The sequence below is a fragment of the Echinops telfairi genome, unplaced genomic scaffold (assembly GCF_000313985.2).
Source record: "Echinops telfairi isolate 266 unplaced genomic scaffold, ASM31398v2 ScPeMD7_31;HRSCAF=116, whole genome shotgun sequence".
Classification (NCBI taxonomy): Eukaryota; Metazoa; Chordata; class Mammalia; order Afrosoricida; family Tenrecidae; genus Echinops; species Echinops telfairi.
The window spans coordinates 41,898,022-41,910,125 of record NW_022103928.1 but is presented as its reverse complement, the minus strand read 5'-3'; the positions used below and the strand labels follow the sequence as shown (position 1 = coordinate 41,910,125).

The following is a 12,104-nucleotide window of genomic DNA, read 5'->3' as shown; positions in this document are numbered from 1 at the left end:
TTGTGTTAGGCTGGGTTGTCGAGAAAAACAACACCAGTGACACTCAGATATGTATCAGAAAGGGCTTTATATCAAGAAGGCAGCCCAGTTCAGGGCAACTTTGAGTCCATAGGCCCGATGCTATCCAGAGCCCTCTGCAGACCCACATAGCTGCAGGCCGATGATGCAGAAAGGTAAAACAGGATGCAGGAACGTCACAGGCCAATAGGTGCAGAGTTGAGTGAGTCCGAGGTTGGTTGTAAAATGGCAGGGCACAGACAGCCCTCTGGGTCAGGAGGACCACATGTTGCCATCACTGGGCAACAGAGTGCCAGGAAGTAGGAAAGCTAAGGACAGAGAGATGGGAGGGGTCCCCAGTGTCTCTCTTATAAAAAGGCTACACCTGACAGGAGGCATCTTTAGGCTGGACTCCCCCCACCCCCACCCCGCCCCCACCACCACAAACACAAGTTGACATAAATAAAATGTAACTGACACAAGGCTGAAAAACTTTTCCCAAATCGTACAACTGCAAGGTAGATAAAAATGAGGCCTGAATTCGGATTGTCTAATTCCAAACTAAATTATTTTCAGGTGCGTAAAGGATTACATAAATTTACCTGGATGGGGTGAATCCATCATTTCACATGCTGTAGAAGGTGCAGCAGCTGCACATGTTTTCTTCATACCTGGTGAATATAGGCAATAAATGCATGTTCTGACTCACGGTGACCCAAGGTGTTACAGAGTAGAACTGCTCTATAGGATTTTCTTGATTGGCCTCTAGTAGGCTAGGCATTGTGTTGCTAAACGGCAATGTCAGCAGTTTGAATCCATCAGCCACTCATTCAGTGGGAGAGAGAAGAGACTGCTCCAGTCAGGAGTTACAGTATGTGAAACTTTGTGTGAGATCCTGTAAGTCGGAATGGCTTGATGGTGATGGGTTTGGTTTTCAACTTTACAGAAGCAGATGCCTGGATTCTTTTCATCCTTGGCACCGCTGGATGGGTTAAGATCATCATCCTTTTGGCTAGTAATCAAGCACAAACGATTTTAGTCCCCTAGAGACCTGCTCAGACCGTCCCACTGTGCCATTAAGAATCACGTAATGACTCTTTGAAACCCCTTATAATTGCCCTAAAAATAACAAGGATTAAAGATACAAAACATTGAATCACTTTGCCTATTGCGGAGGAAAAAAGAAAAAGAAAATTGAAATAGCTGTCCTGTGAAATGATCTGTTTAAAGGTTAGAAAGAATTCAGCTATGAAATCATCCAGGAACTCTTTTTAATGGTAGGTGTTTAATCATGCTTTCACCCTTTTCTATAAAAACTGGAATTTTAAAGTTTTCCCTGGTTCTCACAACCAGTAATTACGTACTGGGAATGGCACTGGGGTTGTCAAACTCCATGAAATAATGTTAAGCAGCCTTAGGGCCTACTCATTAAGACTAGGACAAGATTAACATATTATACTTCTTCATTGACTAAGGGAACAGACAGGATTGTCTGTTTACTTGATTCCCACATAGTCGCTCCCCCTAAATCATTTATCATCTTCATGTCTTGTCTTATCATTACTTTTACTTCTCATGTGTACTGGGTATATATGTTTTCAGAAAATAGATTAGGTAGCTATTGATGCTCTCTACTCTTTGTTTTATGTCGTTGTCTTCTACATTTCAGTCGCTGTGAGTCATAACCAACTCAACAATGCCAAACATCAACAGGTACACTAAGAATAAAATAAAGTGCTTAGATAAACACTATTTACGGAGAAGCATCCAGCAGTGAAAACCTTCCTAAGTGGCAAACAATAAACCATTTCCATTTCAACCAGGAATTAGGCAGGAAAACACACTGTGACTGTTAATATTTAATATATTCTTGGAGACAGGAGAAAATGAAGCCATCCGCCAACTGAAAGATTGGAATAAGTACTCTAAAGAAAATAAAACAATTTCTCTTTTTCTGATAATATAATTATGTTCTTAGAAAATATAAAAGACTTTAGTTAAAAAAAAACCCTACTTGAATAACTAGAAAATTTCCTAAGAGATACTTATACCAGAAATGAACAAGTAATTCAATAGCTTTTCTTTTAAGCCATATCAGTACCTAGAAAAGAAAATAGGGAAATGGGGAAATGTCTTATTCACAATAAAAGCAAAAGGTATAAAATACCTTAAATACTTTGTATAAGAATAGTACGAGACTTAGAAAACAGCAAGCTAGAAAACCTTATTGAAGATTTGAAAAAGGTAAAGATAAAGCAAAGCCTTATTTAAAAAGCACAAGCTTAAAAATACGTATACGGCCTACTCATACGGTTGCTGTCAGATGTGTTCTGATTCTCAGTGACCTGAGGAACCAAGAATGGACACTGCCCTTTCCTACACCGTTCTCACACCGGTGCTTTGTTGGACGCTATCTTCGCAATCACTTGCTGAGTGCTCTCCTCCTCTTCGCTGATCCTCTTTGAAGTTAGAAGGCCCTCTCCAGGAGAAAGACTCTTCCGATCCTATGTCCAATGTACATGAGATAAAGTCCAGCCATCTTTGTTTCTAAGGAGCTTTCAAGACAGATGTTTTCCTTCTTCGGACAGTTCATGATATATTAAACAGTCTTCTCCAACAGCGTAATGCAGAGCCATCGATGATTCCGTATTCATGATCCAGCTTCTGCGTGCAGATGAGGCGACTGAAGGCGACTACAGCTTGGGTATTTTCCTCAGAGTGACGTTTTGGTTTTCACTGCAGCAGATTTGCCCTATGAAATACATCATTGGATTGCTTGACTGCTGCTTCCATGGGCGTTGATTTTTGAATACAAATAAAATGGATTCTTTGACAACTGCATATTTTATCCATTTATCATGATGTTACTTATTGGTCCAGTTGTAAGGGTTTTTGTTTTCACATTTGTTAGACTGGGCTCTCTAGAGAAAAATAACAGTGGCACTTGTAAATGTAGATAAAGAAAGAAATTTATATTGGAAAAATGGTTCACACACTTGTAGAATGGTTAGGTTCCGTTTGCTTCAAGTCCAGGTGTCAGATGTTAAGTTGGAGGTTTTTCCTGACCCAAGTGGCTTCTGGGGCCAGGGCACCAGGAAGCTGGAAGACAAACCAGGAGGTAGGAGGATGAAGCAGGAAGACCATGACTGGTGAATGCAGACAAAATTGGAAGATCAGCTATTATGGCAAGCTATTGGTAGTACCCACGATCACCAGGCAATATGGTGGACCCAAGTCCAAAGAACCAGCAGGCAATGTGAAAGATTCAGGATCCACACCAGCAAGAAGAGAGAGGCAGCGAGTTCTCGAAAGAGTCCGTGTATACATATGAACTAGGCTACACCCTCAAGATGCTATCAGGCTGTGACCTTCAACTTATAGGGAAGATCTTACTGCCAAACTACTGAGGATCCTAACCTAGCCAAGTTGACACAAAATGTTACTATCACAGTTCCTATCCTTGTCAACTTGGCAACCGTATACATCTCTTTAATCATAAACTCATACTTGTGCCTAGCATGACAGAAATAACGCACATACAAATGAAAGTGCTCTAACCCATTTACATCTTATGCTTTATAAATGAATGAAACAAAAGTATCTGATGCATGCATAACAAGAGGAAATCCTCATAACAATGACAGATAGTCCTTGTTTCTGCAACTGGTGTAGTTAGAAGTACCTTTTCCCACCACCCATCCCATATTCCCTTTACCCACAGCAAACACCTCAGCTGGTCTTAGTTTTGTATCTGGTGGAGTGACCCAAGCTTTTGTTCCTGAAGGGTCTAGGCCATTAGTAGTCATATAAAATGGAGTTGCTGTAATTTACCATTTACTTTAATCACAGGACATGATAATACAGAGACAAGCTAAGGAATCTCCTGAATTCCAAGTATGGTCTTTTTTTTACCTCCATTAGGTAATGCCAATCCAATTTACCCTTGGTAATAAGGATCAATCACACTAATTGATACACAATAATCAACTACATGCCACCAGTGGTGTGCCTCTTGGAAGTAAAACCTACAGACCTACAGATTATAGGGTTGCAAGGACAGGCAGCAAAAATGATGCTAGTAGGTCACTAGGAGTAATAGTGAGTGATGCCACTCTTATTTCCACCCTTTGATTCCTGGACCTATGAGTCCGGACTACTGAAGAAACACCACCATCTCATATTCGGTTCTAGAGCATGACCTCCTCCGGGAGAACATTTCCCCAACCCTGCAAGAATTGCCACCTAGCTGTGTCTTGAGATGGCCATTACATTGTTTTAGCAAGCTAGCTGCTTCAAGACGATGAGGAACATGCTAAGACCAATGGTTTCTAGGAGCATGGGCTCCTTGCCACACTTCATTTGCTGTGAGGTGAGTTCTTAATCTGAGGCAGTTCTATGTGAGATACCATGATGTTAATGGATAAGGTATGCTGTACATTCACAAATGGTAATTTTGGCAGAAGCAGGTGTTCAGGGAAGGTAAATCCTTATCCATATATGTCAATTTCTTCCCCCCCCCATATTATTATTATTATTGTTTTAATCATTTTATTAGGGGCTCATACAACTCTTATCACAATCCATACATACATCAATTGTGTAAAGCACATTTGTACATCCATTGCCCTCATCATTCTCAAAACATTTCCTCTCCACTTAAGCCCCGTCATTAGGTCCTCATGAGCCCTTGATAATTTATAAATTGTTATTTTGTCATATCTTGTCCTGTCTGACGTTTCAATAAGAACAAAATACCACCCTTTCCATGATGGAAGTGGTCCCATGTAATCAATGTGCTACCAGATTGGTCCCATTTCTGTGTCTCACTGTCAATCTCTGCTGCTGGCAGATTAGGTACTCAGAAATGGCAGTAACCAAGTCAACCTTGGGGATTAAAGACCATGTTGCTGATCCCACACGTGCCGTCCATCCTAACCACCAAAATTACATTGCTCATGGGTCCATTGAGCAATGGTAGGAGTGGTTGGGGAAAGAGAATGACTGATCTCCATAGAACATGCCATTTTATATACTTAGTTGTTAAAAATCCTCTTCAGTAGTCTTAATTCTTTGGTGAGCATTCAGGTGAGACAAAAATAACTTCACTCTTTTGGTCCATTCAGAGATGTTTGTCCAAATATATCCTCCCTCAAACTCCTTATCACCAATTTTCAAATCATGCTCCCTGATCACTCAGCTAAATCATTGACCACAGCCTACAAGTCAATATGGTATACAGGTCAGGAATTGCAACACATATAATGGGGAATAGATTACAAATGGGAGAGAAATCACACAATTCTAAGAATCATGGCCTAGCCAAGTTGACACATAACCCCAACCAGCACAGGTCCCATATAACTTATTTGCATGGTTGACTCAGTCATTGTGTGCTATATCAAATACCTCACTGCCATGAACATGTATATAAATATGTATTTCTAAAAGATAGGGAAGGATTAAGAATGTTGTGGGAAAGAGTTAGAGATGTAAATATTTATTGACTTTTTCAGCAGATAGAAGTATTATTTTTGTTGAAATGTAAAAAAAGAAGACAAGTCAAAATGTGAAAAAGGCATTAACTAATGCCTTTTATCTGAATATCATCCAGATGAGCAAAGAAAGCATGTGACTGTCTTTAATGTACTTTAGCAAGTTTGCCACATCCAAATTTTATTAGCAAAATTTGGAAATGTCTCTAACAGGTACAGTTTTATTACACATAGGTGAGTTATGTTGTAGATAACCTATACTTTAATTTTTTTCTTTTTTTAGGAATCACTGAGAGCCATCAGATATGAAATATCACCAGATAAAGAGTATGCGCTTTTTTCATATAACGTGGAACCTGTGAGTACTTCTCTTTTCTGCCTATGAAATATCTTCTACTTAATTCTGATGCTTTATTATGCATATTTCTTGAATATTCATACTTGTGATCACTGAATCCTAAAATATTTGGTGGGCCCTGAGGAAATCTCCTTTATATATCATAGTGCCACCCAGGAAATAGGAGAGGGAAAAAAAATCTTCTTGGCAGAATAACAAACAACCTCCCCACTAGCTGAGCCACGTAATTTTCATCTCAGAAGCTATTTTATAGACTTTTCTTGGGGTGATGGTTAGGACTTGTGTTTTTATACCAATTTATCTTACCCTTTAGTGTAATTTTTTTCCTTGTCATTTTTGTAATCACACTATAAATTTTATCTGAGGAACAAAAAGTGACTGCAAGGTTCTCACTAGACTAATACATTAATTATCTTCATTCATCGTGTTCAGGTTAGGAGTTGAACTCTCACTTTCATCACTATATAAGGCCTATTGTTAGCACTGGATGTCTGAGTCTCCTCTAAAACCTCACCAGTATCTTCCAGAAAATCTCAGTCTGGTCATTGGTGCCAGCTTAACACTTTCTAAGCCATGGGTTTTGTTCTTATTTTTTACCATGCTGTTGCTTTAAAATTCCTTTTGCTTTTTCAATTTAAATGAACGAGAAAGTGAGATTTATTTGTACATGTGATGCAGGGCGCTATTTGTAAAGGATAGAAACTTCAGAAATGTGCGTTTGTGGACTTTGTTTTCTGTTAAATAAAATACAGAATTCCACTGTCTCTCTGAGACTATTCTAATTAGTGTGTCCAAGAGCTTCTATCAGGGCTACTGGGGTCTGCCTTGAAATGTGGTAGGAATAGCTCTTGGGAGAATTTGACAGACTCTTCCCATGACCAGAGAAGGCCAGCTTTTTCATTTACAACCCATGATGAATATATATGTATGTATGTGTGTGGAGGGGGTGGGGGTGGGGTCAGGTCAAATAAGTGATTTGCATAGGGACTCAAAGCTAATCCTGAAATGCATTCTTTGACAAGTTGATTTAACAACTGGGTTATTTATTGTAGACTTCAGTATTATATTTCATAGTGGTATACACACACACACACACACAGTCCTTCAATTAAGGAGCCCTGGTGTACAGTGAGTTAAAGCATTAGGATACTATCCCTGCAAAGTCAGCAATCCAAACCCACCAGCCGCTCAGCTGAGAAAAATGTCTGTGTCCTTAAACATTTACAGTCTCTATATTTAGGGGCTCTAGGCATTGGGAAAAAAAATCAGTCAATCTGTCTGTCTACCTATCTATCTATCATCTATCTATCTATCTATCTATCTATCTATCTATCTATCTATCTTTCTTTCTATCTATCTATCTATCTATCTATCTATCTATCTATCTATCTATCTATCTATATATGAGGCGGTCCCTCTCTCCCCACCCCCATCACCACCAAAACTGGAAAAAAGCTCCTCTAGGCAAAGCTTTTTTTTTTTTTTTGCGAAGCTTTTATAGTACGAATTTTTTCCAATTAGGATTGCAGCCAGCGACTTGCGCTGAGTTAGTGTACCCAGTGGCATCACCTGCTCACATGAATTCTTTCCTAAAGGCAAAGTTTGGCTCAACCCTCATTTTTTGTGATGGAAAATTTAACAGAACAGTGTGCAGCTGTGAGATTTTGTTTCCTGCATGGGAAAAAATACTGCAGAAACTGTTGTCATGTTGAACACAGATTACAAGGACAGTGCTAAGGTGAAACTCAAGTGTGCACGTGGTTTTCTCATTTCAAAAAAGGTGAAATATCAATTGATGACAAACCTCATTCTGGGTGTCCTTCAACTTTCCAATTGGGCAAAAATGTCAACATTTGCATTTGGAGTCATTCTACCAGGTCAGACTGATAATCAATCTTTCTATTTAGAGGATCTGAAAAGATTGCAAAATAGTGTGTGACCCAAAAAAGCACCTGATTTCTGGCAGTGTGGTTTTTGCCACCATGACAATTCACCTGCTCACACAGCCACCTCAGTACGCCAGTTTTGGGCAACAAACAGCATGCCTCTCTTGCCCCACGTTCCTTACTCACCTGACCTTGGTCCATGTAACTTCCTTTTGTTTCTGCAAATGAAGAGGGACATGAAAGGATAGTGATTTGACAACATAGAAGAGGTGAAGAAAAAAACGAGGGAGGTGCTGTCAGCCATCCAAACAGAGGAATTTGAAAAATGTTTCCAAGAATGGAATCACAGATTTGACAGATCTCTTAAGTATAATGGAGAGTACTTTGAAGGTGATAAGGTTGTTTTGTGAAACAAAAAAATTAAATAAATAGCTTTGAAAAAACAATCTTTTAGGGGGGAGTACCCCCTCATATATATCTATTATTTTCTTTTTTAGTGATGTCCATCCTTGGTTTTGATAGCAGGGTTATGCTTGCTTCAAAAAATGGATTTGGGGGTATTCCATCATTTTCTAGACCCTGGAACCCTGTGAGTAAATGGTGGGAGCTGTTCTTTGCACGGAAATAGAATTTTCCAGTGAAGTTATCAGGGGCAGATTTTTGTTGTTGCAAGTTGTTTAATGACCTGATCATTTCTTTTTGCCATGCGTCTGTTCAAATTTTCAGTCTGTGTTGATTTTGTAAGTAATATCTGTAGGGCCACCATCATTGGCTTGATGTGGTATAGTAGCAAAGCATTGGGCTGCAAATCTTAACGTCAGCAGTTCAAAACCACCCACATCTCTGCAGGAGAAAGAGGATGGTTTCCAAACCCATAAAGAGGTACAGCCTCTGAAACCCACCAGGGCAGTTCCACTCTGACCTTCATAGGGTGGCCAGGAGTTGGAATCACCCCACTGACAGTGAGGATTGGAACTGACTTCAAAGGAAGTTAGGTTTTTGCTGTTTACTTCTTTTTGTTACCTTCCTTCAGTTTACTGTTTTTCTGGTAGGTTTTATTTTTATTCCTGTCAGTTTTGAAATAGTCTTCATATTCTCCATCCAAGTTCTTTGGACTGACTGGATATATGTATCTACCTAAGGAGCTGGGATTTGACATTCATTTTTTTTTAATCATTTTCGGGGCTCATACAATTCATCACAATACATAGATCAATTTTGTAAAGCACACTTATACATTTGTTGCCCACATAATTCTCAAAATTTGCTTTCCTCTTGGAGATTTGACATTCTTAAGGGGACTTTTAATGTCACAAACCTGCATTTCCTACATGAAGCTCTAGACTGGGCTCTGTAAGCTTCATGGATTACATGGATTACATGGATCATGGGCTATTTCAACTCCACTGGAACCTGGGAACGACCTAAAATATGATCCTTACACTTGAGTAACAGGTAAAACTCAGTAGTTATTTGAAGGACTTTCATGGATAAAGTGAATTTGTGCTGTTTTGCCCCAGCAGGCACAGCTAACACAGCCTAGACTGAGAAATTATAGAAATCTTTCAGATCATGTTATTAGAGGATATTTTAATAATTGGGCCACCCCAGCAGAGGAATAGAATACCTTAGGGGGTAACAGGTATCCAATTCCTTGTAGCCTCAAAACAAGATTTTATACTTGTTCCCTTTGTTCTCCAGAATGTTACAGATACGATCCTTCCATTGGATCATTTCTAGCTCCACATCAAAGACACTAGGTTTCTGTGATTGGTAGAAAGAGTCCTTGTGGTGGAGCCGGTTACAGTTGGATTGCTCAACATGAGACTGGTTCTGCTCCCATTAAGATTTACAGTCTCCAAAACCTTACAGCAGTGGGTAGTGCATGATCAAATTCTTCACCCATTTCTCTTCCATCTACTAGACTTCTTTAAAAATACTTTAAGTATAGCTGTATATATTAACCATACTACATGTATAAATTAAAAACATTACTTATATTTATCATGTTGTGCTACCATTATAACTATCCATTTCCAAAAGTTTTAATCACTCCCAATAGACACTCAGTACCCCTTAAGCAACAAACCCCACTTTCTAGCCCCATAGACCCTAATAACCACTAATATGTGGTCTCTGTGCCATGTTTTGCTCAAGCTAGTTAAGGGGATTATATAATCTGCCATTTTGTGCCTGATTTATTTCACTCAGCATAATATTTTTAAAGCTTTCTGTGTTGTAGAAACCAGGACTCTGTTCCTCTTTGCGTCTGAATAACATTCCATGTACTGTATGTACTACATTTTTCTTATCCATGCATCTGCTGATGGATACTTGGCTGTTTCTATCATTTGACTGTTGTGACTAGTGTTGCAATGAACATTCTCATATAGGTTTCTATTCCTGTCTTTGCTTTCAAGTTTTTTAGGTATATGAGGTAATTAATTCTGTGTTTCACTTTTTGAGGAACTGCCAAACTGTTTTCCACAGCACCTGTCCCAATTTACCTCCCCACAGTGTTCCTTATGGAGTACTGCCCGGGGAGCCAATGATAGCCTCTTTGGTAAAGGATAGTTTGTTAAGTAGGAGTCTTGCCTGGCTGTGAATAGGAACCTTGAAATACCCCTCCATAGGATGTAGCATTTGTTACCCTTTGGAGTATAACTGCTTAGTTTGTTTACTTAGCTGAAGGAAAATATTAGGAGATTGGAGTGTATTCCTGTAACTTACTACATGCAACAGGCTGGGTTTTCTAGAGAAACAACACCAGTGACAAAAAGTATATGTATAAGAAGGAACTTATTATCAAGAAAGAAATTTATATTAATGAAGTGACCCGGTCCATCCAACTCTAGTCTGTGGGTCAGATGCCAAGTAGAGCCCTCTGCAGACTCAAGCACCTGCTGGCCTAGGAAGCCAGAAGGCGAAGCAGAAGTGGGTAGATCACAGGCGGGTGGGTCCAGAGTCCATTGATCCAAGGTTTGGAGGCACATGCTCACATACCAACAGCTCCCATGGATGGCACAAGTATTTCACATAGCACCTGGCACATAGTAGGTGATACACATTAGTCCCCACTCTCTCCAATATTCATCCCCAAAGTTCAAACAAAGAGCACATTTCCCAGGAGATTTCAATGTTATTTTACACACAGGATGTCTCCATTTGTGCTTCTTTTTAGAAAAATTTCCCAGGAACTATTTTGTATAAAGCAGACACGCTACTGTACCTCACAGTACAATACAATCAACTAATACTGCCGACAGTGCAGCTGTGATAAGAGCTGCAAAGGCAAGTGAGAGGAACATACGTAAAGGGATTTCACCTCATTTGCTAGATAAGGGGAGGCTTTCGCGAGAAAATGAAACTTAAGCTGAAATCAGAAGTGTGCATGGTGAATAAGCAGGATAAAGAAATATAGTTTGCCTGGACAGAAAAGAGCACCTTCCCATCATGTTCGGGGTAAAAATAAGGACAAGATCTTCCGTGAGTTTAGTTTGGAATTGTTTCATTTCAGGTGACTGGGTTATTTCGTCAGCAATAGGAAATATGAGTGTGAAAGTGATAGGTGGGCTATGGAATGGAGAAACTCAGGAAGGTACAAGGGCTATTAAACATCACACTAATTACAACATACGGTAGTTTCCTTCCCCGGTGATTTGGCAAACACTAGTCTTTTTTTGTGCATTCACATGATACACTGGTCCAGGAGAAGACAGCGCCCTACCTCTCTGTCATCTACTTCTACCCCTCAGGATCTAGAACAGGGCCATTCTGCACATTTTGGGTGATGGGCAGTTATGTTCGTGGCATTGCCTTCTCTCAATCTTTTAGCATGGGAGCAGGTGCCAAGTGATATTATGTATCATAAGTACTTGAAATTCCACCATGTATACAGAGATAAAATTAAGTAATGAGAGGATGAAACACTTTTTGTCAACCAGCTTAGTAAAACTCCTTGTTTGTCTAGGAATTATGATCCTGCCAATGTGCATAGTTAAAAATATCTAATACTATCTAATCTATACTTTGGCTGATGCTTTTGAACATGCACAAATACGTTCTTGATAACTAGGTCCACTCTATGTTTTATTGGGCTCAAAAGAACTCTTAAGAAAAGTTACTTGGAAAAAAAGCAAAATAATATTTCATTTCATTTGAGAATAATAGAACAAACCTATTATGAGTTGAATTGTGTACCACCTCAAAAACAACAAAAAAGGTCTAATCCTTACCTCTGGTGCTTGTGAATGTACCTTATTTGGAAAGAAGGCAAGTACAAACATAGTTAAGAAGATATGCTTTGGAAGGTAGGCTCTTAATCTCTTTCTGAAGAGTACAGCCACACAGAGAGGATGGTTATGTGAAGAC

At 39.4% G+C, this 12,104-nt stretch overlaps 1 protein-coding gene across 1 annotated transcript in view; it reads left to right on the top strand.

Annotated features, from left to right (window-relative positions):
• DPP6 (dipeptidyl peptidase like 6) overlaps nucleotides 1-12,104 on the top strand; it is a 398,654-nt gene that overhangs the window by 14,508 nt on the left and 372,042 nt on the right. The window contains exon 3 of the mRNA XM_030885622.2: nucleotides 5,773-5,847. Coding sequence (XP_030741482.1) covers nucleotides 5,773-5,847 — 75 coding nt within the window. The remainder of the gene's footprint in view (nucleotides 1-5,772; nucleotides 5,848-12,104) is intronic.